The sequence below is a fragment of the Mustela lutreola genome, chromosome 1 (assembly GCF_030435805.1).
Source record: "Mustela lutreola isolate mMusLut2 chromosome 1, mMusLut2.pri, whole genome shotgun sequence".
Classification (NCBI taxonomy): domain Eukaryota; kingdom Metazoa; phylum Chordata; class Mammalia; order Carnivora; family Mustelidae; genus Mustela; species Mustela lutreola.
Window position 1 is genome coordinate 23820391 of NC_081290.1, and position 26173 is coordinate 23846563.

Sequence of the window (26173 nt, forward strand, 5' to 3'; positions counted from 1 at the left end):
AAACCTGCACTTGGGTGTTAACAGCAGCTTTAGTCATATTGTCAAAACTTGGAAGCAACCAAGATGTCCTTTAGTAGGTGAATGGATAAATTAAATGGGGTATATTCAGAAAATAGAACATTATTTAGTGCTTAAAAAGAAATGAGTTATCAAACCATAAAAAGACATAGAGGAGCCTTAAATGCATATTACTAAGTGAAAGAAATCTATCTGAGAAGACCATAAACTAACTGATCCCAACTATATACCACTTTGGAAAACTATGGAGACATTCAAAAGATAACTGGTTGAAAAGGGGGGAGAACAATAGCCAAACTATGGAAAGAACCTAGATGTCCATCAACAGATGACTGGATAAAGAAGTTGTGGTATATATATACAATGGAATACTATGTAGCCATCAAAAAACAAAATCCTGGCATTTGCAACAATGTGGATGGAACTAGAGGGTATTATGCTAAACAAAAAGTCAATCAGAGAAAGACAATTGTTGGATCTCTCTGATTCGAGGAATCTGAGAAGGAGAGCAGGGGATTATGGGGGGTAGGGAGGGAAAAAATGAAACAAGATGGGACCAGGGAGGGAGATAAACCATAAGAGACTCTAAATCTCAGGAAATAAACTGAGGGTTGCTGGGAGGTGGGGTGGAGAGGCAGGGATAGGATGGCTTGGTTATGGATATTGGGGAGGGTATGTGCTATGGTGAAGGCTGTGAATTGTGTAAGACTGATGATTCACAGACCTGTACCCCTGAAGTAAATAATACATTATATATTAATTTTTAAAATTTCAACAATAAAAAGACAACCCAATTTAAAAATGGGGGGAAAAAAAAAGAAGCGGGGGGGGGGGGCGGATGAATAGGCAGAGCACAGAGGATTTTTAGTATAGGGAAAATAGACTGTATGGTACCATAACAATGAGTACATGTCATCATGTGTTTTACCAAACTCATAAAATATACACCCAGAGGGAAACCACAATGTACACTGTAGACTTTGGGTGAGTATGATGTGCCGATGTAGGTTCACCACTTGTGAAAAATGTGTTATTCTTGTGGAGAATATTGGTAATGGTAGCAGCTGTGCATATGTGGGGCAGAGGTATATGGGAAATCACGTATTTTTGAGTTTTGCTATGAACCTAAAACTGTTTAAAAAATAAAGTCTTAATAAAATAAAAAAAAATTGTTGCTGTTTTATTTTGGCTTCTTAAAAAATGTTGAATCAACATCTTATTTATTAAAGATTTTATTTATTTGCTAGAGAGAGAGCACAAGCCAGGGGTAGCAACAGACAGAGAAGAGCAAGCAGACCTCCTGCTGAGCTGGTACTCTGACTTGGGGCTTGATCTTAGGACCCTGGGGTCACAGCCCTAGCCAAAGGCAGATGCCTAACTGACTGAACCAGCCAGGTGCCCCTTATTGTGACACCTGTGAAGAATTTGCTTTAAACAAAGTTACCACTCTGGTGAAGGATATTGTTAATGGGCAAGGCTATGCATATGTGGGTACAAGGGTATATGGGAAATCCCTGTACCTTCCTCTCAATTTTGTTGTAAACCTAAAACTGCTCTTAAACAATTTTCTTTATTCCAAAACAAAAACAAAAGATTTTTTTAAATGGGCAAAGCTTCTGCACAGCAAAGGAAACAGTCAGCAAAACAAAGAGACAATCCACAGAATGGGAGAAGATATTCGCAAATGACAATACAAACAAAGGGCTATTATCCAGGATCTATAAAGAACTCCTCAAACTGAACACACCCAAAACAGATAATCATGTCAAAAATGGGCAGAAGACATGAACAGACATTTCTCCAATGAAGACATACAAATGGCTAAAGACCCATGAAAAAATATTCATCACTACTAGCCATCGGGAGATTCAAATCAAAACCACATTGAGATACCACCTTACACCAGTTAGACTGGCCAAAATTAACAAGACAGTAAATGTTGTGTTGGAGAAGATGTGGAGAAAGGGGAACCCTCTTCCACTGTTGGTGGAAATGCAAGTTGATGCAGCCACTTTGGAAAATAGTGTGGAGATTCCTCAAGAAATTAAAAATAGAGCTTCTCTAGCACCCTGCAATTGCACTACTGGATATTTGCCCCAAAGATACAGATGTAGTGAAAAGAAGGGCCATGTGTACTCCAGTGTTCATAGCAGCAATGGCCACAATCGCCAAACTGTGGAAAGAACCAAGATGCCCTTCAACAGACGAATGGATAAGGAAGATGTGGTCCATATACACTATGGAGTATTATGCCTCCATCAGAAAGGATGAATACCCAACTTTTGTATCAACGTGGACAGGACTGGAAGAGTTATGCTGAGTGAAATAAGTCAGTCAGAGAGAGTCAATTTTCATATGGTTTTGCTTATTTGTGGAGTATAAGGAATAACTCGGACATGGGGAGCTGGAGAGAAGGAATTGGGGGAAATTAGAAGGGGAGATGAACCATGAGAGACTCTCTACTCTGAAAAACAATCTGAGGGTTTTGGAGGGGAGGGGGATGGGAGGTTGGGTGAGCCTGGTGGTGGGTATTAAGGAGGGCATGTATTGCATGGAGCACTGGGGGTGGTGCATAAACAATGAATTCTGGAACACTGAAAAGAAATTTTAAAAATAAAAATTTTTTTTAAATGGGCAAAGAATTTGAATATATATCTCTTCAAAGAAGACATACAAATGGCCGATAAGCACATAAAAAGCTGCTCAATATCATTAATTGTTAGAGAACTCTAAGTCAGAATCACAGGGGCACCTAACTAGCTTAGTCAGTAGAACCTGTGACTTGATCTTGGGGTTGTGACTTCAAGCTCACATTGGGTGTAGAGTTTATAGTAAAAAAAAAAAAAAGTTTAAAAATAAAAATAAATAGGGGCACCTGGGTGGCATAATAAGCTAAGCATCTGACTGAATCTTCGTTTTGGTTAAGTCATGATCTCAGAGTCATGAGATTAAGCCTTCGTATCAAGCTCCATGCTCAGTGCAGAGTCTGCCTGGGTTTCTCTCTCTCTTTCTGCCTCCTGCTTGTGTACATGTTCTATCTAAAATAAATAAATCTTTTAAAAACATAAAAATAAAATTCCCAATCAGAGGCCACACTTATAAGGTAATAATTATCAAAACAGAAAATGACAAGTGTTGATGAGGATGTGGAGAAATTAAAATCTTGTGGGTTTGCTGGAGGGAATGTAAAATAGTGCAACTGCTGTGGAAAACATTAGGGTAGTTCCCCAAAAAGTTACATGTAGAATTATCATTTGATCCAGCAATTCCACTCCTAGGTATATAGTCAAAAGATTTGAAAGGGACTCCAACAAACTTGTACATTGATATTGGAAACAACCCAAATGTCCATCAGTGAATGAATGGATAAACAAACTGTGGGGTGTACTTAAAATAGAATATTATTCAGACTTACAAGGGAAGGAGATTCTAATTCATGTTTCCACATGGGTGATCTTTGAAAACATGCCAAAGGTAATACACCAGTCACAAGAGGACAAATACTGTATGATTCCACTCATCTGAGGTAAACTAGGACAGTCAAATTCATAGAGACAGAAAGTAAAATAGTGGTTACCAAGGCTAGGGTACAGCTCAGGAATGGGGAGCTATTGTTTAATAGGTACAGAATTTGATTTTGGGATGATGAAACATTCTGGAGATGAATAATGGTGATCATTGTATCACAGGATGAAGGTACTTAAGGCCACTAAAGTGTTCCTTTCAAAAATGGTTAAGGTAGTAAATTTCATATTATTTACATTTGCCATAGTAAAAATTTTTGGTGAAGAGCTAAATGAAAAGTCTTGAAATGAAAATGTGCAATAAAAGGAATAAAAACTATTGGTGGATAGGTTTATCAGGTCATTATGGAAATATGGAAAGGTACAAAACTTAATAAATAAGCAAAAATCTGGCATTTCAGGTTGGATTTCAGTTGTAGAGTTGAATTTTCCAGCACTTTTAAAAGATGCCATTCTACAATTTCTAAAAGCCCAGTGAATCCACATAGGATAAATGAAAGAAGTACATGAAGGGAAGGAAAAATTCTTCTCTATCTTCAAAATCTTCCAGCTGGACTAAATTAAATTTACATAAGATATAGTAACAGAGAAAAAAAACAAAGTTTTATTATGTGCACATGGAGACCCAATGATGATACTGAGATTTTTTTTAAAGATTTTATTTATTTGACAGAGAGATCACAAGTAGACAGGCAGGCAGAGAGAGAGAGGGGGAAGCAGGCTCCTTGTTGAGCAGAGAGTCCGATGTGGGGCTCAATCCCATGACCCGAGCTGAAGGCAGAGACTTTAACCCACTGAGCCACCCAGATGCACTGATGATACTGAGATTTAAAGAAATGATGGAGACAGATAGTTTTTATACTTTCTAGATACAGTAAATCTGTGAGGAATTGACAAAGAAAACTTTTGGGAACTTCAGTTAGTAAGGAATTCTAAACAATTTGGGCTATGGTAGTAAATTAGTAAAAAGGAACAAGGGTTATTAATACAGGCTTCTGGGCTCTAAATTTCCCATCTTTGGTGATAAGGATGTCTCTTTACCTCCTGTTGCAGGGAGGGTACTTTTCACATGGAAGATTTATTTCCTGATTTCAGGGGGACAGAAGAGTCTTGAGTGTCCTTGCATAAGTCTGTCTCTTAACTAATTTTAATTTAAAATAACCAGTGTGCCAAAGTGGCCCATTTTGAGGTAGCCTGCCTTTGGGACTTACATACACAACTAAATACATCATGCAACCCTGCATAGAACTACGAAGAAAATGTCAAATGCAGGCAAACAAAGAAAAGACAAATTATCTTCAAAAGTGTAAGAGATCGGGAACTGATTTTTCAACAGCAGATCTAAAAAGTAGTGAATAGTGTGTAGGGAGAAAAAAAACTATACTCAGAAAAATTATTTTTTAGGCTTCCAGATTTGTTGGACTCTATTCTATTTTATTGTTTTTTATTGAAGTATAATAAATCTATTGTGTTATATTAGCTTCTGGTGTGCAGTATGATTTAACAGTTCTGTACATTTTTTCAGTGTTCATCAAGATAAGTGTACTCTTAATCCACTTTTACTATTTCACCCATCCCCTCACCTCCCACCCCTCTGGCAACCACCAGTTTGTTCTCTGTATTTAAGATCTGGGTTGTTTTTTGTTTTTTGTTTTTTGTTTTTGTCTCTTTTTTCTTTGTTCATTTGTTTTGTTTCTTAAATTCCACATATAAATGAAATAATATGGTATTTGTCCCTCTGATTGACTTATTTCACTTAGCAGTATAGCCTCTAGGTCTCTCCATGTTGTTGCAAATGGCAAGATCTCATTATATTTTATGGCTGAGCAAAGAAAAATTATTTTTATAAAGAGAGCAAAATAAAAACATGCTGAAGGTATTTGAGAGAATAATGCCCTAGCAAGTTTTGACTAAGGGGAATTCTCAAGGTTGAGAGGGAGAGTGTTTCCACATGGATGGTCTGAAATTCAACAAGGAATGGAAGAAAAAGATGGTAAATAATGTGAGTAAATCTAAGGAAATGTTGGCTAATTATAACAGCAATATTAATGATGATAATGTATTATTAAGAAAAAAAATATGGAAATAGAATGAGTTACAGAGGGGTAACTTATGGCCCCTCTCCCAAAATTCATGTTGAAATATCCCCAGTGTGATGGCATTTGGAGGTGGAGTCTTTCGAAGGTAATCAGGTCATGAAGGCGGGAATTACTCATGAATGGGATTACTGCCCACAAAAAGAAGAGGCCAGAGAGCTAGCTTGCTGTCTTTCAGCCATGAAAGGCTGCAAGGAGAAGGCAGCCATCTGCAACTCAGAAGAGGGCTTTCACCAGGACCCAACCATGCTAGCACTCTGATCTCTGATTTACAGCCTTTAGAACTGTGAAAAATAAATTTCTGTTGTTTATCAGCCACAGTCAACAGTAAATTTGTTACAGCAGCTTGAACTAAGACAGTAACATGTAAGTTGGAAAAGGGGTACGTGGAGTTGATGTATTATAAACATAAAACAGAAAGGACCAACAGAGAAGCACAAAATAAAATGGTAGATCTAAACCTAGAATATCCATATTTACCTAGAATGTAAATGGACTCTATGCTCTAATAGTAGACTGGATTAAAAATAAAAACCCCTAACTATATGCTATATGTTTATATGTCTAAAACATGTAGATACAGTTGAACATAAATGGATGGATAAGCCACAAAAGGGAAAAGGAAGTTCTGCTTTTGAGTTATTAGTAACTGTGAGCTTTGAGGAACACTCACTATCCACAAAAAAAATCCACAACAAATACAGTCTGCAAAAAAACTTGTATGTAAACGAAGGGTTGTTGGAGGGGTGGTGGGTGGGGAAATGGGATAACTGGGTGATAATGGGCATTAAGGGCACGTGATGTGATGAACACTGGGTGTTATATGCAGCTGATGATTAACTGAACTCTACATCTGAAATTAATGAGGTACGGTATGTTGGCTAATTGAATTAAAAAAAACAAACAAACCCACAAAACTTGTATGTAGTCTTGCTGCTCTCATAGAGTCTCTGGGAGCTGCTCCACTCCCAAACAGACAAATGAGGGTTGAGCCCTGAGTGGGAAGTAAGACTATGTTGTGGGTGGGAATATCCAGGATCCAGGCTAAGGGGTCACCAGGGTCAGATCAACAGAGGCAGGATTCAGGACTGGAACTACAAAGAGCTGAGAGGTGGAGAAAAACTGAAGATGTGTAGGCAGCAAGGAAGGGTTCCCTGAGGCGTGAAGACCAAAGCAACACATTGACCTTTGGAACAATCGAGGTTACAGGAGAAACTCTCTATTATCAAAAGTCCTCTAGGGAGGTATAAGAAGTTTGATGAGTGAGAAACAGTACTCCTGGTTAACAATGAAGCATACCCTCTTTGAAGAAAATTTGCAGGATAGCCAGAAAACACCCACATTTTAAAAGAAATATGATCTCACATTTTAGAAGAAATATTATCCCAAAATAATCACATAAGACTACTACAAATGCTAAACAAAGGCAAGAAATAACAAATTTAGATTCCTAAGGACTGTAATTGCCCAAGACAAAATCCTTGTCATGAAGTGTTCAAAGAACTAGAAAGTGAGATTACAAAGATGAGTTTATATAGGAAACTATTAAGAATGAACAAATAGGGGCGCCTGAGTGGCTCAGTGGGTTAAAGCCTCTGCCTTCGGCTCAGGTCATGATCCTAGGGTCCTGGGATCGAGCCCCGCATCGGGCTCTCTGCTCAGCAGGGAGCCTGCTTCCTCCTCTCTCTCTCTGCCTGCCTCTCTGCCTACTTGTGATCTCTGTCTGTCAAATAAATAAATAAATAAATAAAATCTTAAAAAAAAAAAAAAAAAGAATGAACAAATAGCCCAAGTATCCTTCAATAGATGAATGGATAAGAAGATGTGACACACACACACACACACACACACACACACACACACACATACACAGAGGGAGGAATATTACTTAGCCATAAAAAAATGAAATCTTGCCATTTGCAATAACACAGATGGCTCTAAAGAGTATAATGCTAAGTGAAATAAGTCGAAGAAAGACAAATACATTATTTCACTCAATGTGGAAGTTAGAAACAAAACAAAATAAAATAAAATAACAGACTTTAACTATAGAGAACAAACTGGTAGTTACCGACAGGGAGGTGAATGGGGAGATGGATGAAATCGGTGATGGAAAAAGAATATACTTATCATGGGGTATCTGGGTGGCTCCATCAGTTAAGCGTCTGCATTTGGCTCAGGTCATGGGATTGAGCCCCATGTCTGACCCTCTGCCTTTCCCCTGGCTTTTGTTCTCTCTCCCTCTGTCAAATAAATAAAATCTTTAAAAAAATATATACTTATCATGATGAACAGTGTGAGTAATATATAGAATTGCTGAATCACTGTATTGTATACCTGAAATTAATGTAGCACTGTATATTAACTGTAATGAAATTAAAATTTTAAATGAATGAATAGAAAAATGAAATACTTTGATTAAAATACAAAAAAAAGGAATGAATAGATAAAGGAATGGAAAGGAGCTTGTAGAAATAGAAACTATACTTGTAGTAAAAAGATGAATGGACCTCTAATTTTTTTGCTGAATACTAAAGTTTCTAAGTTTTGCTATTATGAATACTGCTGTGGTAAATAGGGGAACAGGAATTATTTTTTTTACATCTCTGATTATTTTTTTAATAAAGATTTCTAGAAGTTTAAAAAAAAGAAACTAAGACAAAAGCCCCTGCATGAATAAGCATATTAGTTACCAATTACGGTGTGATAAAATAGCCCGAACTCTAGCAGCTTAATACAACAAATATTTATTATCTCAAAGTTTCTGGGGGTCAGAAGTCTGTGAGTGGCTTAGCCAGGTGGCTGTGGCTCGAAATACCTAATAAGCGTTTATCATTAACACATCAGCTGGGGCTGCAGAATCTGCTTCCAACATGGCTTACTCACATGACTGCTTTCAGGAGGCCTCAGCTTCCCACCATTTGAACTTTTCAATAGGGCTGTTTTATGGAATGAATTGTGTCTTCCCAAAATTCATATGTTGAGACCCTAACCCCAAATGTGACTATATTTGGAAACAGCATGTTTAAGAAGATAGTTAAGGTTAAATGGAGTCATAAAGTTCGGTTTCTAATCCAAAAGGACTGGTGTCCTTCTAAGATGAGTAAGGGACATGAGAATGTTCTCTCCACGCCAACTCCCCAGTTTTTCTCTGTGCACAGAGGAAAGTTCATGTGTTAATACAGCAAGAAGGTGGCCACCTGCAAGCCAGGTGTCTCATTAAAAACTAACCTTGCCTGGTACCTTATCTGGGATGTGCAGTCTCCAGAACTATGAGAAAATAAAATTCTATTTAAGCCACCCAGTCTTATATTCTGCTGTGGCAGCACAAGCAGACAGACTAACATGGGCTGCTTGAGCATCTTTACAGCATGGCAGCTGGTTTTCCCCCGAGCAAGAGATGAAAGAGATTGAGAGAAAAAACTGGCAGCAATGCCTATTCTGACTTAGTCTCAGAAATCAAGAGGTATCACTTCCATCATGTTTTCAGTTTATTAGAATTGAGACACTGGGTCCAGCCTACTCAATGGGAGTGGGATGAAACTTCACTTCTCCAAAAAGGAGTGTGAATTTATGGATTTCTTTCTTTATTTAAATTTTCTTTTAATTTTTTTTTTTTTAATTTATTTGACAGAGATCACAAGTAGGCAGAGAAGCAGGCAGAGAGAGAGGAGGGAGTAGGCTCCCCGCCATGTGGAGAGCCCGATGTGAGGCTCGATCCCAGGAGCCTGGGATCATGACCCGAGCTGAAGGCAGAGGCTTCAACCCACTGAGCCATCCAGGCACCCTGAATTTGTGGATTATTTAAAAACCTTCATAATAGGTTAAAAAAGATTAGATATTGTTGAGTACCTGAAGGCCATTCTACAATCATTGTCACAGGGAGATAGAAAATGATTGAGTTGTTGGAGGGTAAAGTGCTGGGCTACTAAAGTGGTGGGAGAATTGTGGGGAAGTCTCAGAAAGGAAAGTAATGTAGAAAGGATCCTTAAATTCTATGTATAAAATCCATCCAACTCTTGGTCAGTTAAACTCCATATGTACGTAGGATGCTCTGAGGAGCCTGTAAAAAGTCACCACTGGAAAGTGAAAGAACCGAATAGTCTGAGGTTCCAGCTGCTGACCATTTCAGTTGAAATAGTTTGGTGTTTGAGCCCAGCCAAGTTAATTGCCCAAAAGTATAAAAATCGGCACATTTACGAGGAACAACACAACAGAATCATGAATCTCGGTCATCCTCAATGTCTAGTATACAAAATCATTAGACAAGCAAAAAGAAAAGATGAAAATATGATCTATATTAAAAAGTGGAGCAGGGGCGCCTGGGTGGCTCAGTGGGTTAAGCCGCTGCCTTCGGCTCAGGTCATGATCTCAGGGTCCTGGGATCGAGTCCCACATCGGGCTCTCTGCTCGGCAGGGAGCCTGCTTCCTTCTCTCTCTCTCTGCCTGCCTCTCAGTGTACTTGTAATTTCTCTCTGTCAAATAAATAAATAAAATCTTTAAAAAAAAAAAAAAGTGGAGCAATCAATAGAAACATCCTAAGATTATCCAGATATTGAGGTTAACAAAGAATTTAAAACAGCTATTGTAAATATCTTTAAGGAATTAAAGGAAAATGAATTAACAGATGGAGAAGCTTAGCAGAGAAATAGAGTAATAAAATACCGAAGTGGAAGTTTTATAACTGAGAAGATTAACAAATGTAATAAAAAATTCATTGAACAGGCTTCACAGCAAACCAGAGTCAGCAGAAGAGTAGGTGACCTTGAAGATGCATCAGTAGAAAGTGTCCATTTGAAGAATAGAGAAAAAATATTCAAGCAAAGTGAATAGAAATTTAATGAACCCATTATTAAATGGGTTAACATACATGACCTGGAATCCTAGAAAGTGAAGAAAGACAAGAGGGCTAAAAAAATAGAAAGAAATAATGCAAAAAATTGTTTAAATTTTAAGAGAATACAAATTTAAAGAGGATTACTATTAGAAATAAAGAGGAAGATTTCAGAATGATAGGAGAAATTCATCTAGAAGATATTACAAATATAGCTGTGTATTTGCCTAATAATTAGGCTTCTAAAATATAAAGCAAATCCACAGTCATAATTTGAGATTTTAACACCTCTCCTCTTAGTAATTGATAGAACAACTAAGTATGAAAATTGCTAACGAAATAGAAAATTTGAACAAATCTGTCAATCATCTTTTGATTTTTAGAGAAATATACCCATTGGCGGCAGAATACACACTTTTTTCAAGCATTCACAAAAATACATCATATACTGGGTTATAAAACAAGTCAATACATTTCAAAAAAACCAAAATCTTAACAAAGTATGTTCTCTAACCAAAGAGAATTAAATTATAGATTATTAATAAGCTATCTAGGAAAGTTCAAATCATTTGAAAATTAAAATTAATTTTAATCATTTTAAAATTAAAATGTCAGTAAAAAATTACAAAAGAGAAATATTTTTAATTGAATGATAAAGTTACAATATACCAAGATTTGTAAGGTGTAGCTAAAGAATTTGTAAAAGGGAAATATATAGCTATAAATGTTTATATTAGAAAAGAAATGTTCATAGTCAGTGATCTAAGCTTCCACCTTAAAGTAGGAAAAAAAAAAAAAAAGATGAGCAACATACAATAGAGAGGACCCTCGGGTAAAATATTTGTATCACCTGTCAAGAGTTCCCCTTTTACGTTGCTACTATTGTATTTTTGTGCCTTCTCACTTTTTGTTTTTTGATCAGTCTTGGTTAAGTGTTTATCAATTTCTTTAATCTTCTCTAAGAACCAGTATTTCTCATTGTTAATACTATTCTTTTTTGTTGTTGTTGTTAATACTATTCGATATTCACTTTAAATTGCATCATTTTAATCTTCATTTTGATTTTTTTTTGCCATTTATCTTGATTTTCTGAAAATTTCCAGCTTCCTTGGTTGAATTCTTAATATTTAAACCTTTTTTGTTTTATATAAATATCAAATTATGGGTGTGAAATTTTTTTTATTAACTGCTTTAGTTGCATATGTAGTTGCATTATTGTTATCATTCAATTCCTAATGCTTTTTAATTCCCATTGGGATTTTTTTCTCTGACCTATGAGTTATTTAGAAAGTGTTTTCTTAAATTCCAAATATGTGATGATCTCCTAGTTATCATTTTCTTAATGATTTCTGTCTCTGGTCACTGTGCTCAAATCCGTGAGCCTTTATTCAATTTCTCAGCATCTTGGTCTTTGCAGAACTGGTAGTGGATCCAAGGGGAATAGCCCCAAACATAGAATTCCTCTCTGGGTCTCTTTCTCATCTAAGATCTTCTCCTGATAATTCTCTTCACTGCCTTGTTGATTCTTGCATTTTACTAGATGTTCTCAGCAAAAGGTTTGATTCAAATTATGTAGTCTGTCATTACCAAGTGCAGAACGTCTACTGGTACTGATTTTTTACTGTGAGACATATAGAAAGAAAAGGGATTGGAAGATCTCATGGATAGAGAGACCAGTAAAAGACAAATAGTGGCTAGAAAAACAAAGCTTTGACTAAAGAATAGAATGAAGAGGAGAAATAAGTTGACACTTATATTTGTAATTGTTGCATGACAAAGCACCGCAGACTTGGTGGCTGGGCTCAGCCAAAGCTGGGGGTCTCATTTAAAGGTACAACAGAGAAAGGATCCACTTCTAAGTTCACATACATAATATTTGGCAGAATTTAGTTCTTTTGGGGCTATTTGACTAAGGACCTCTATTTCTAGCATTGTGGGTTATGCATAGTCACACAGTTCTCTCCGTAGAGCACCTCACAGTATGGCAACTTGCTTTATCAAAGCCAGCCAGTGAAAAGAGTGCTAGCAAGATGGAGTTATAATGTTATGGAGTACAAGCACAGAAATAACATTTCTTCATCTTTGCCATGTTTTTTTGGTGAGAATTATGTCACAGTTCCCACCCATAATCAAGGAGAGGGGGCTGTGGAAGGATTTGAATACCAGAATGTGGAGATCATTCAGGGTCATCAAATACTTTGCCACAGTATTCCTTCCTGTATAAAAAGTTCTCTCTTCTTCTGGAAATACCAAAGAAAATGGGCAGCAGACCAGAAAGAAAAGAGTTAATATACTACAACTTTTGGAAAAGAAGCAAATTAAATATCAAAGTCTAATTTACAAGGAAAACAAGGTTAACTTTTAAGAAAGAAACTGTAATTAGAATTTAAAATATGGAAAAATTCCTAGCTTCTTCTAACATTTAGCCTGGGAGTGAGAGTCCCTTGAAGCTATATAGTTGAAAAGAGAAACGTGTTCCCCTGGAGGTCTTAAAGGCCTATATAGAAAAACAAAACAGTATTTGTGCATGGTGTGAATTCGTTTGCCTTCTGTAATCATCAGAGAATTTTCCATGATTTATGAGTTTACTTCATTAATATTTGATATATGTGTTCCAAATTGATTTTTTATTAAGCATCTCAGGATAATTTTAAGGGTAGAGGATGTATCCTATTTATTGAAGTATGTAGTACTGCTAGTGCTGGGAAGTGAGGATAAAGTAGGTCACTTCGTTCTAGTTTTTGAAACTAATTGTCTACTTATCATAGAGCTCCTGAACAATTGCATCGTTGAAAATGCTATATATCAATTTCACATACACATATTAAAATGTACAACTATGTTAATAGATTTTCTATTTTTTTTTAATAGGATCCAAATGAAGATACAGAATGGAATGAAATTTTAAGAGATTTTGGCATTCTTCCTCCAAAAGAAGAGCCAAAAGATGAAATTGAAGAGATGGTTTTACGTTTACAGAAAGAAGCAATGGGTACAGTTATGCATTTAGTGGGCTGGATAGAGATGATGATAGTGAAAGTGTATTTTATAAACTTAGAGGGAGAAAGAACATTAGAAATCCCACCCATACTTTTAAAATTAGGGTGCTGACACATAAAATTTTTAATTGATCTGTCAAATGTCATAAACTAGTTAGTAACAGAGCTGTAATGTCCTGGAATCTAACCTAATGAGACTTTTCTCTGCCATATTCCTTCACCTCGTGATTATCTTCTATTTTGATCATGTGTGTAGTGTGTTTCATTTGTCAAGATTTTCAAGTACTTGGGAAATCTAAATCTATGGTGTCTAATTGATGTTCACATCTAGTTTAATGTAGTTTGGTAGTTCTGTGAATTTGGAGGGAAATTCATACTTTAAACAAAGCTGAAAGCTTTGCGCAGTGGCAGTATCGTAGCCAATGAGGTTTATCCGAGGCGCGATTATTGCTAATTAAACAAAGCTGAAGCAGTCAGCTGGAAAGTAGATTTATATATTGGAGAACCTGCAACATTAAAGATATTATTTATCTCCATTTATCTATACATTGTATTTTCTAGCCATGTGACTATAAAGTAAAAACTGCTTTTTAAATAATTCAGTTATCTATAATTTATTTTGTTTTAGTTAAACCATATGAAAAGATGACTCTTGCACAGTTAAAGGAAGCTGAAGATGAATTTGATGAAGAAGATATGAGAGCTATTGAAATATATAGGTACAGTGATTTATTTGGGCAACTTAGTTTTTGAATGGAAAAGTATAAGAAAAAAACAAACAAAATCTGATTTTTCCTATGGAATAGATTTTTTAAAAGAACAAAACGAGTTTTTAAGAACATTTTAGTTTTTTTTTCTTTTTAAGATTTATTCATTTATTTGAGAGAAAGAGAGAGGACGAACAGGAGGGTCAGAGAAAGAGGGAGAAGCCGACTTTTCACTGACCAAGGGAGCCTGATTTTGGGGAAAGTCTTGATCCAAAGACCCCAGGATCATGACCCGAGCTGAAGGCAGATGCTTAACTGACTGAGCCACGCAGCTGCCCCAGGAACATTTTAGTTTTTTGTCCCTTTTTTTTTTTTTTTTTTTTAAAGTAAGCCTTACACCCAACATGAGGCTTGAACTCACAACCCCAAGATCAAAAGTCACATGTTCTACCAACTGAACTGGTCAGGTGTCCTTTTAAGAACATTTTAAAATCAACTCACTATATAGAAGATGGGAATCTTTTTCTTGATATTTTTGCCTTTGCTTAAGTAAAAAAACAAAACTATCCAATGATATACAGTGGAACTTCATCAAGTTACATTTAAGTAAAGTGGAAAATGTAAGTGGAAAATAAGTAAAGTGAAAAATAAAAGACCAATAGGAGCCACAGTTTTCCATCTAAGATAATGTCTATCATATAATAAATAATGAAATGCCAGTCATAAATAAATTCTTTCAGAAATTAGAACAGATATATATTTTTTTCAACTTATCCTGAATGTCACAGAAAAATACCTTTTATGAATATAGGCACAAAATTTTTAAACAAAATATTAGCTAATTAGATCTAGCAATTAAAAAAGGACAATGCATCCTGATCAAGTGGGATTAGCCCTAAGAATGCTTTGTTTTAGGGGTGCCTGGGTGCCTCAGTTGTTAAGTGTCTGCCTTTGGCACAGGTCATGATCCCAGGATCCTGGGATCAAGCTGGGCATTGAGAACCCTGCTCAGCAGGGAGTCTGCTTTTCCCTCTCCCAATCCCCCTGCTTGTGTTCTCTTTCTCACTCTTTCTGTCAAATAAATAAATAAAATCTTAAAAAAAAAAAAAAGAATGGTTTGTTTTAACATGAAAATGAAAAACAACAACAACAACAACCCCAACAACAGTGAATTGGTTTAGAAGCAGGAATAGTCTGGTAGCAATGAGTGTACCTAGCTCTTTGCTCTTGTTTTATAAATGCTATTCTTTAATAATAGGAATCTTTGTTCCTGGGAGAACACTGTGTGAGTTGAGTAATTAAAGTATGAGCCTGGAGCATCTTGTGGTGCCAGAAAGTAAAGAAATGCTAAAGAAAACAAGCGTTTTAAAGGTATAGGAGCCAAACTAAAGATCAGAAAATGGCCATAGTTGGAACAACTTGAACAACAAAATAAATACTTATAATACTGAATAACAAAATAAATATCCAGAATTCCCCAGTGACATAAATAACTTGATATGTGAAAAAATTCAGAGAAAGTAACACCTCTTTTTCACTGAAAATTCCAGTATAATATTAGATTAGTGTTAGATGGAATGAGGAAAATAGAAAAATCATTGTCAAGGGCACCTGGGTGGCTTAGTTGGTTGAGTGTCTGCCTTTGGCTTAGGGCATGATCTCAGGGTCCGGGATTGAGTCCCACATCAGGCTCCCTGCTCAGTGGGGAGTCTGTTTCTCACTCTCTCTCTTTTTCTGCCCCTTCCCTCCCCTGCTCGTGTTCTCGCTCTCGCTCCCACTCTCAAAATCTTAAAAAAACAAAAAAAACCATCAGAATACCAGAGTAATAATTCCCCATGGGCCAGGCCTGCTGACAGATGCTGAAATAAGTGGGGAAAGTTTAAATAGAAGGATACTTTCATAATCTCAAAGTTTCTCCCCTAAAATATTTAGTAATTATAAGGAAGTAGTAAGTCTACAGTGTAGAGTGTTGGCAGAGCCCATTTTATGGAAGTGATCAAGGTTAACATCACCAATAATATATATTGACATCAGGTAACTCCAGATATGACACACTGAGGAGGACACATTACCTATGTAGTGTCCTTGCCAATAATTCATAATCTCTGTCAAATTATAAAAATATATGAGAGAAACCCAAATTTGAGAGACTTTCAAAAAAACAACGGACTAAGCTGACATCAGGAAAGAAGGCAGAGTAGAAAGCTCCAGGAAGACATATGTCCACCTAGATAACTATTGTACTGCAGAAACGATCTCAAGCTACAGCTTTGGAACTCTGGAGTCTGTTCGAATACTTGCAGCTTCCAAGATAAAGTTTAGCTGGTAAGTTGTAGTTAGTATTGGTTGATTTCAGTCCTCAGTGGGGTATCAGCTACCCATCCCTCATTCCACCCCCACAGTAGGCAACCCTGTTTGGACAGCAGCCTGTGTTTCTGGCACAGCTTTTTGGAGCCAGAGTGGACAATAAAGACTCTGCCCTGAATATCATTTGATGTTCTGATTATGAATTGTTGCTTTGGAATGTGGAGGTATAGGCACAAAGAGTTGTTGCCATGGTATCAAGTTTTACTGGCTCAGGTAGCTTCCAGAGGATTTAAAGGGGCCATATCTATTCACTTGTTTGTTTGTTTTGGGGCATTCAAGAACTACTCTATAAATGAGGGAATTTAGAAAGGCTTGGGGAAGATGAAAGGTCAGAAAAGACCAGAGATGACCTTAGTGCTTTTACATCAGGCTGATCCCTGGCACAGAGACACCATACAATAAGAAATCATGGGAGGCAGGGGTCTGATTTCTAGAGTTACCACATTATAAGAATCCAGTGTTCTTTTCAACAACAACAACAAAAAATCACAAGACACACAAAGAAACAGAAGATTATGGCCCATTCAAGGAAGAAAATAAATTGATACAATGTATACCCAAAGAAGCCCAGATGTCAGACTTATTAGACAAAGACGTTAAACCAACTAAGTTAAAGTTGCTTAAAGAGCTAAAGGAAGACATGGACAAAGATAGGAAAGGGTCATATGAATAAAGTGAGAATAGCAATAAAGAGACAGAAATTATAAAACAGCATGAAAAAATATATTCTGAAAATAAAAAGTACAATAAAAATTGAAGTGAGATATATATAAGGATTTCAAAAGCAGATTTGAACAAGCTGAAGAAAAAATCAGCAAATTTGAAGATAAGACAATTGAAATTATTGAGTCTGAGGAAGAGAAGGTAAAAGAATGAAGAAAAGTGAACAGAGCCTACTGTTCACTAATTGGCCTTACGATACACTGAGTGAGCCAATTTAGAAGTGTGAGAATCTCAGCAGAAGAGAAAGGGCTAGAGAGCATATTTGAAGAAATAATGTCTGAAAGCTTCCCAAATTTGAGAAGAGACATAAGTCTGTGAAACCAAGATGCTCAATGAATTTTAGGTAGAAGAAACTCAAAGAGACCTACAAACAGATACGTCATAATCAGCTATGAAAAAATAAAAAGAGAAACTTGAAATCAGTGAGAGAGAAGCGACTTGTCACGTATGAGAAACCGTTAATAAAACTGTCAGTGTCCCTGGAGCTAATAATACGTTATATGTTTATAGAAAAATTAAAAAATTATAAAAATAAAAACAAAAAACTGTCAGTGTCTCATCAGAAATCTTGGAGGCCAGAAGTCAGCCAGTTGATATATTGTAAGTGCTGCAACACAACACCACACACAACTGTCAACTGAGAATTCTTCATTTGGCAAAACTATGCTATAAGAATGAAGGAGAGGGGGCGCCTTGGTGGCTCAGTGGGTTAAGGCCTCTGCCTTCGGCTCAGGTCATGACCCCAGGGTCATCGGATTGAGCCCGCATCGGGCTCTCTGCTCAGCAGGGAGCCTGCTTCCTCCTCTCTCTCTGCCTGCTTCTCTGTCTGCTTGTGATCTCTGTCTGTCAAATAAATAAATAAAATCTTTAAAAAAAAAAAAAAGAGTGAAGGAGAAATGAAGAGATTCCTAGATAAAAGCTTAGTGAGTTTGTTACTCTTAAAATTGCCCTAAAGAATTAGCTAAAGGAGTCCTGCAGGCTGAAATTAAAGGGCATTAGACAGTAACTCAAAGCCTTCTGAAGAAGTAAGTAGCATAGGTAAAGGTAACTACATAAGTAAATAAAAAAGAATTACTCAACTTTGGTTCTTAACTCTATTTTTACCTGTATGATTTAAAAGGTAAATATATAAAACAACAGCTGTAAGTTGATGTTAATGGACAGACAGTATATAACAATGTAGGTTGTAACAATAATAGTATAAAAGGGGAAGGATGAAGTATATACCAGCAGAGTGTGTGTGTGATACTGAAATTAAGTTGGTATTATTCACAGTAGGTTGTTATATTAATTTTAATCTTTAAGGTAACCACAAAGAAAAAACTAAAAGAATAAAGAACAGAAAAGAAGCAAATTAAAATGGCACATTATAAAAATCAACTAAATAAAAAAGAAACAGTGAAGGGAGAATTAAGGGAGAAAGTCACATAAAGGAACACAAAAAAGAGTTAAATGGCAGAAGTTAGTCTGAAAGAGGGATCTTCATGGGTGGGGGCAGCCTAATTCCTTATCTGGTTGTTTTGCTTGTAGCTGTGTCATACTGCTGGCAGTATGTTTTTCAAGATGTTTATCTTTTGACATGGGTGCCTCAGCAATCAAGAGCTTAATGTCAGGCATTTATACAAAAATTAAAAAGTGTCACGTCAGGCACTTAACATTGCATAGTTTAAGTGTATTTTAAATTAGTCCAGCTGATCTCCAATTAAGAGCAGAAGTTGGCAAAATGAATACAAAGAAACATAATCCATGTTCTGAAAACCAAAGATATTTTGAGAAAGAACAAAGTTGGAGGACTCAAACTTCCTGATTTTAAAACTTACTACAAAGTGACAGTAATTTAAATAACATAGCAATGACCTAAGGCTAGACATACGGACCAACAAAATAGAATAGGAAACCTAGAAAGAAACCTCCCTATATACAGTCAAATGATTTTCAACAAGGTGCCAAGACCATTTGATCTTTTCAACAAATGGTGCTGAGAAAACTGGATTTCCACATGTAAAAGAGCAAAATTGGACTCCTACGGTGTATCATAAACAAAAAATAAAGTGGATCAAAGACCTAAAAGACCTAAATATAAGAATTGCATTTAAAAGATTCTAAATGTAAGAATTAAAACTATAAAATTCTTTGAAGAAAACATGGAAGGGGAGTAGTGTCCATGACATTGGATTTGGCAATGATTTCTTGGAAATGACACCAAAAGCACAGGCAACAAAAGAAAAAATAGATAAACTGGACTTTATCAAATTTTAAAACTTCTGTGCAAAGGACACTGTCAAGAGAGTGAAAAGATAACCCACAGAATGGGAGAAAGTATTTGCAAATTATATATAGGATATGGGATTACTAACCAGAATATATAAAGAATTCCTAGAACTCAACAACAAAAGAAAATAACCCAATTTAAAAACATGCAAAGGACTCGAATAGACATTTCTCCAAAGCAGAAATACAAATGGAAAATAAATATATGAAAAGATGATCAACTTAGTCATTAGGGAAATGCATATCAAAACCATGAGATTCCACTTCATTCTCACTAGGGTGCTTATAAAGAATACAATAAGAGTTGGTGAGCATGTGGAGAAACTGGAACCCTCAGAAATTGCTGGTGGGAATATAAAATGGTGCACTGCTTTGAAAAACAATCTGGAATTTCTTCAAATGTTAAACATGGAATTATCATATGATCCAGAAATTACTCTGAGGTAGATATATATACAAAACATGTACATGTACATGAATGTTCACAGCAGCATTATTTGTAATAGTCAAAAAAATACAAAGAATGTGAATGTCTCAACTAACTGGGTAGTAGATAAAGTGTGGTGTACCTGTACAATGGAATTTTATTTAGCCAGGCAAAGGATTTTGATACTGACACATGGTACAGGACTGAACCTTGAGAATACTATGCTAAGTGAAAGTAACCAGTGACAGAAGGCCACATTTTTATATGATTCCATTTATGCAAAATGTCCCAGGATTGGAAAATCTATAGAGACAGAAAGTAGATTATCAATTACTAAGGCCTATGATGGGGGAAAAGGGAATAACTACAGATTAGATTTTGGGGGGTTAGTAAAAATATTCTAGAATCAGATAGTGGTGGTGGATGCACAACTTTCTGAATCTTTTAAAAATCAATGAATTGGGGGTGCCAGGGTGGCTAAGTCCATTGCGTGTCTGACTCTTGACTTTGGCTCAGATCATAGTCTTAGGGTCGTGAGTTGGAGCCCCATCTCGGGGTCTGCCCTGTGTTCAGCAGGGAATCTGCTTCTCCATCACCCTCTCCCTCGGCCCCTTCCCCAGCTCCCATTTTCTCTCTCTCTTTCTCTCTTTAAAATCAATCGATCAAAAATTTATAAAAAGTAACTGACCTAAACTCTAAATAGTTTAATTTTGTTGCTAGGAAGAAGGATGGTTAGAAAGGAATCTGTAGATTAAATGAGACTTAAGAGATATAACAACCACTTTTATAAATATAATTTGGATCCACATTTGAATAAACAAACTTTTAAAAATGGTTACAGTACTCAGTACCACTGAACACTTGGAAATGGTTAAATGGTAAATTTTATGGCTATTTTATGTATTTTAGAATAGGATTGTTTGAATAATACCTGAATATATTAAGGAATTAATTGTTTTAGGTATGATTGTGCCATGTGAATTAAATTTTTCAAAGTATCCTCATCTTTTGGAGATATGTAATGAAATATTTTCAGATGAAATTACATGATGTCTTACATTTGTTTCAGAATAGTTCTTGAGATGGGAAGTTAATGGGGGTGGAGATGCAAGAGGATAGGCCATGCATACATCTGGGGTCTCTTTACCTTTGTGTATGTTAGTAGTGTCCATGTTATAAAGCTTAAAAGTGCTCATTCCTGAGGCCAGCATCAAGAGGTAATATCCAGTAAATTTGGGTTGGATCTTAGGAATATGCCCATCTGCTGTGCCTAAGTGATTATCATATAGGATGTCCACATGTCTTAACTTGAAAAGCATTGCTTTAAACCAGTCTCACTTGTAAAACATAGGTGCTAAAACCTTAAATACCATATTGGCAAATAAAACAGTATATTAAAATAGTCACCTAGAGTGAATAATTAGTTTATTCAAGGAATGCAAAGATTGTTCAAGGATAGCAATTGTACTGATATAATCATTTGTGTCAGCAGCATTTATTGAGATGATTAATGCTGTTGTAACAGACAACTACAGGATCTCAATGGTTTTAGGCAGGACAGTTCCTCACCCACAGGTGGTGTGTGTCCTGTAATTCTCCCGAGCAGCTCTCCTTTGGATGATGACTAGGAATCTGGGCTGTTTTCATTAGGTTCTCTTCATCAGGTCAGAATCCTTTCCCTCCAGGCTTGGGGACTAGGGAGATAATGTGAGTGACAGCATAGAACATTTCAGGGGTGAGTCACAGAAATGCACATATCACTTTCACTCCTGTTGGCCATAATCCAAGCTCCTAGGCCTAATCTAATTGCAAGGGAAGCTGGCCAATGTAGTCTTCCCATGAGCGCTGGAAGAGGAAGCTATACCAGTGACCACCCAGCCAATCTCTGCCCTAAAGGTTAAAGAGAGATACTCTGTGTGGAAGTTCTCCCACTGCCATATTCCATATCAAAAGTCCAACTCTAATTGCCACCAACTTTGGTATTACTTTCGTATCTCTGTTGTCACTTCAAAGGAAAAAGGAACATGTAACCTTTCAAAGTTATTAACAAGGGAAAATTCTGTAGTCATCCTGATAGTGGTGATTTAAAGTAAATTCCTTATTATAGCCAAAACAACAGAAAAATTTTAGGCCTTTTATTTTTTTAAGATTTATTTATGAGAGAGAGAGAGAGGGAGCAAGCGAGCAAGCAGGGGAGGAGGAGAAGAAGCAGGCTCCCTGCTCATGAGTATTTAGCGTCACTAAATACTCATGAGCTCCATGAGTAAATGGGGCTCCATTTCAGGTCCCTGAGATCATGACCTGAGCCAAAAGCAAACATTTAACCAACTGAGCCACCTAGGTGCCCCTTAAGAATTTTTTTTTTTTAAGATTTATTTATTTATTTATTTGACAGACAGAGATCACAAGTAGGCAGAGAGGCAGGCAGAGAGAGAGAGAGGGAAGCAGGCTCCCCGCTTGAGCAGAGAGAGCCCGATGCGGCGCTCGATCCCAGGACCCTGAGATCATGACCCGAGCCGAAGGCAGAGGCCTTAACCCACTGAGCCACCCAGGCGCCCCAACCCTTAAGAATTTTTTTAAAGCAGTTTTATATTGACAGCAAAACTGAGTGGAAGATACAGAGATTTCCAATATACCTCCTGCCCCAGCACATACATAGTCTCCCCCATTGTCAGCATCTCCCACGAGAGTGATAGATGTACTATAACTGATGATCCCACATTGATACATCACAATCACCCAAAGTCCAAAGTGTACATTACAGTTCATCCTTAGTGTTGTGTTTTCTATGAGCTTGGACAAATGCAGGACATGTACCCATCATTATGGTATCATACAAAGTATTTTCAGTGCCTGGAAAACGTTCATGTCTGCCCATTTGCCAGCCTCCCTACCACCTGCCAATCCCTGGCAACCACTGATCTCTTTACTATCTCTGTAGTCTTGCCTTTTCCAGATTGCCATATCGCTGGGGTCATACACATGTAGCCTTCTCACATTGGCTTCTTTCACTTAGTAATATGCATTTAAGGTTCTTCTGTGTCTTTTCATGGCTTGATAGCTCATTTCTTTTTAGTACTGACTAATACTACATTATCTGGATGTACCACAGTGTATCTATTCACTTGCTGAAGGATATCTTGATCGCTTCCAAATTTTGGCAATGATAAACGTTAGAGCTACTATAAACACCTGCATGCATATTTTTGTGTACACACAGTTTTCACTCCTTTGCATAAATACCAAGGAGCGTGATAGCTGGATGATATGGTATGAGTATGTTTAATTATATAAGAAACCTCCAACTGTCTTCCAAAAGGTATACATTTTATATTCCCACTGCAATGAATGAGAGCTCCTGTTATCCCACATCCTCTCAATTTTTCGGTGTCAGTGTTCTGGATTTTGGCCCTTTTAATAGATATATAGCTGTCTCTTACTATTTCAGTTTACGTTTCCCTGATGACACAGATGTAGAGCAATCTTTTCATACCATTATTTGTCATTAACATATTCTTTGGTGAGTTGTCTGTTAAGGTCTTTGGTCCATTTTCCAAAGCACGTTGTTTGCTTTCTTAATGTTGAGGTTTTAGAGTTCTTTGTATATTTTGGATAATAGTTCTTCATCAAATGTGTCTTCTGCAAATATTTTCTTCCAGTCTTTGCGAAGGAGCGAAATCCCTATAGACAACAGTTGCTGCCGTGGCTTTCTGATCCCCAGTGTAGGCTGACAGCAGGACACATTGAAACAGTAGTTCCAGATTCCCCCAGTTTCTGGATTGCAAGCAGAGAAAGCTATCCCCCGGCAGACCAGTTTTCAGTGTTGTTTTGGGAGTCATTCCTGGTAGCTCAGCCTAGAATCTTCATTTTTACACCTTGTGGGTAAAGCGCTTAATCCCCCAGATTAAGCCTGTTTAAAATGGCTGGAGGGCTTTCTGGTTTTGTGACTGAATCCCAACTGATAATGATTGCTAGGTGAAAAATGCTGGCCATTGAACACTGTGTCCCTTTCTGATGACAAAAACAACCTGGGTGTTTGTGAATATCCCTGCCCAACCCACTGAAATAACAAAGAAAAATGAGGAGAAGGTGCAGGAGTAGAGGAGGAAGAGAAGTAGCTGACAGTCACACCATGAAGTAGGGTGTGGTCCCATCACTGGAAAGAAAGCTTTTTGAAATTTTTGGTAGATCTAGCCAGTGAGATCAAATTGGAGGAATTAATGGTAGTGACGCTAAATACTCATAGTGAACAAAATAGGGCTCCCAAGAGATTTTTGGAGTAACCGTAAATTCTGAATATCTGGGTCAATAGAGAGAAAACTGAAGGACCTCAGTTTGCAAGTTGTGAAAAGGCCCTAGGTTTGTATTCCTCTTCTTGGCATTCTCCTCTGGGCTTCATTTTGCTTGGCTTACTCATTATGTAAAGTGAGTGGTTTTACCTGACATGTTTCTAATACGTGAAATAAGGACAGAGTGTTCTAAAATATACCCGGGATTTTGTATTTATTCAGGTATGGTCATGCCAACGGAACAGGAAATAATTGCCATTGCAAGAATAGGTTATTACTCAGTTCTCAAGAGCAGCAGGCAGGCCCTGCAACTCAGGGCCATAGAAGGAAGCACCAGAGTTGGCTAAGAGGCAGGAGTGAGGTGACAGTATGGACACAGCACTTCGCTGTGATTTCCGTGGAAAAGGCAAGCCACACAGGCTGAGCATATTTAGGATTGGCTAGTCTGTATAATTTTGTCAGGCTCTGGGCTGTAGGAGCTGTCCCCAGTTGTCTGACTCTTGGCGCAGGCACGCTTAGGGAATAGAAATAGTGACTCAGGCCAATAAAGGAGGCGGTTGAGGGATTGGGCTCTGGATTGGTTGGTTTGCTTCTAAGCAATGTGTTCTGCAGTGGTTACTTGCTATCTTTAGAAATTACCTAGTCCTGGGAGAGGCAGTCCCTCCAGGATCAGCTAGGTCCCAGATGCCAGAGCATCAGTACAGAAAATAAGAAAATGGGGGAACTGGCTGGCTCAGTCAGTAGAGCACATGACTCTTGATCCTGGGATTGTGAGTTTGAGCTCCATGTTGGATATAGAGGTTACTTAAAAAATTTTTTTTAATTATGCAGAAAATAAGAAAATATAGTTAATACACAGAGAAAGAAGGAGCATGTACTCCCAGATAACTTAGAGATATAGAATCAGTAACTTTTCAGAAACTTGCGGATGTGTCAGAAACCATTTGAATGTGCTTCATAAATCCAAGCATTCAACAACTAAATCAAAACATGCAAATTTTTTAAAAGATTTTATTTATTTATTTGACAGAGAAAGAGAGCACAAGTAGGCGAAGCAGCAGGCAGAGGGAGAAGGAGAAGCAGGCTCCCCACCGAGCAGGGAGACTGATGTGGGGCTCAATCCCACAACTCTTGGGATCATGACCTGAGCGGAAGTCAGATGCTTAATCCACTGAGCCAACCAGGTGCCCAAAACACGCAAATTTTGACAGTTGTTTAACAAAGTTTCCAAGTTCTCTGTGGAGGGCAAATTTCTCTAGGTAACACGTACTGAATGCTCTCTGTATGCTCAGCACCATCGTAAGACATCTACATGGAATATCTCATTAATCCCCAGCAATCTTATGCAAGTACATATTAATATTATTACCATTCACAGTTGGGGAACTGAAGTTTAGAGAGATTAAATAACTTGAGTTCATGCTACTCCCAAGTGGGAGCTGGCATTTAAACTCAGTTTAGTCTCACCTTAGAGTAATCACTCTTCCCTATTATTTCTCTTCCTGTAATAAAAGTATAACAAGTAATTATACATATTTGCAAAGCTTTTGGACTGAAGGTCAGTTTAGCATGATAGTTAAGAGCATGTAAACAGGGTATAATAGTACTAACTTGATAAATTAGTTAATGTAATGCGCTTAAAACAGTGCTTGGCAACATAGTAAGCACTCAATAAATGTCAGCTATTATTAATGTATATTCCTTACTAAGTGTTTAACCTGTGTATGAGAATTTGTTGGCTCAATGTTTAAATAAACTCTCTATAGCTAAGATTAAGACCTAGTCTTAAATAAAAATAAATTTAAAAGGCAATAGCTAGGGCGCCTGGGTGGCTCAGTGGGTTAAGCCGCTGCCTTCGGCTCAGGTCATGATCTCAGGGTCCTGGGATCGAGTCCCGCATCAGGCTCTCTGCTCGGCA

General features: G+C 37.2%; 1 protein-coding gene and 1 pseudogene across 3 annotated transcripts in view; both read left to right on the plus strand.

Annotated features, from left to right (window-relative positions):
* PDCL2 (phosducin like 2) overlaps window positions 1–26173 on the plus strand; it is a 36665-nt gene that overhangs the window by 3547 nt on the left and 6945 nt on the right. For all 3 annotated transcript variants that reach the window (XM_059160986.1, XM_059160977.1, XM_059160995.1), the window contains 2 exons: window positions 13344–13464; window positions 14100–14190. In XM_059160986.1, coding sequence (XP_059016969.1) covers window positions 13434–13464; window positions 14100–14190 — 122 coding nt within the window. In that variant the 5' untranslated portion in view covers window positions 13344–13433. The remainder of the gene's footprint in view (window positions 1–13343; window positions 13465–14099; window positions 14191–26173) is intronic.
* Window positions 13865–13934, plus strand: LOC131822814 (U4 spliceosomal RNA; annotated as a pseudogene).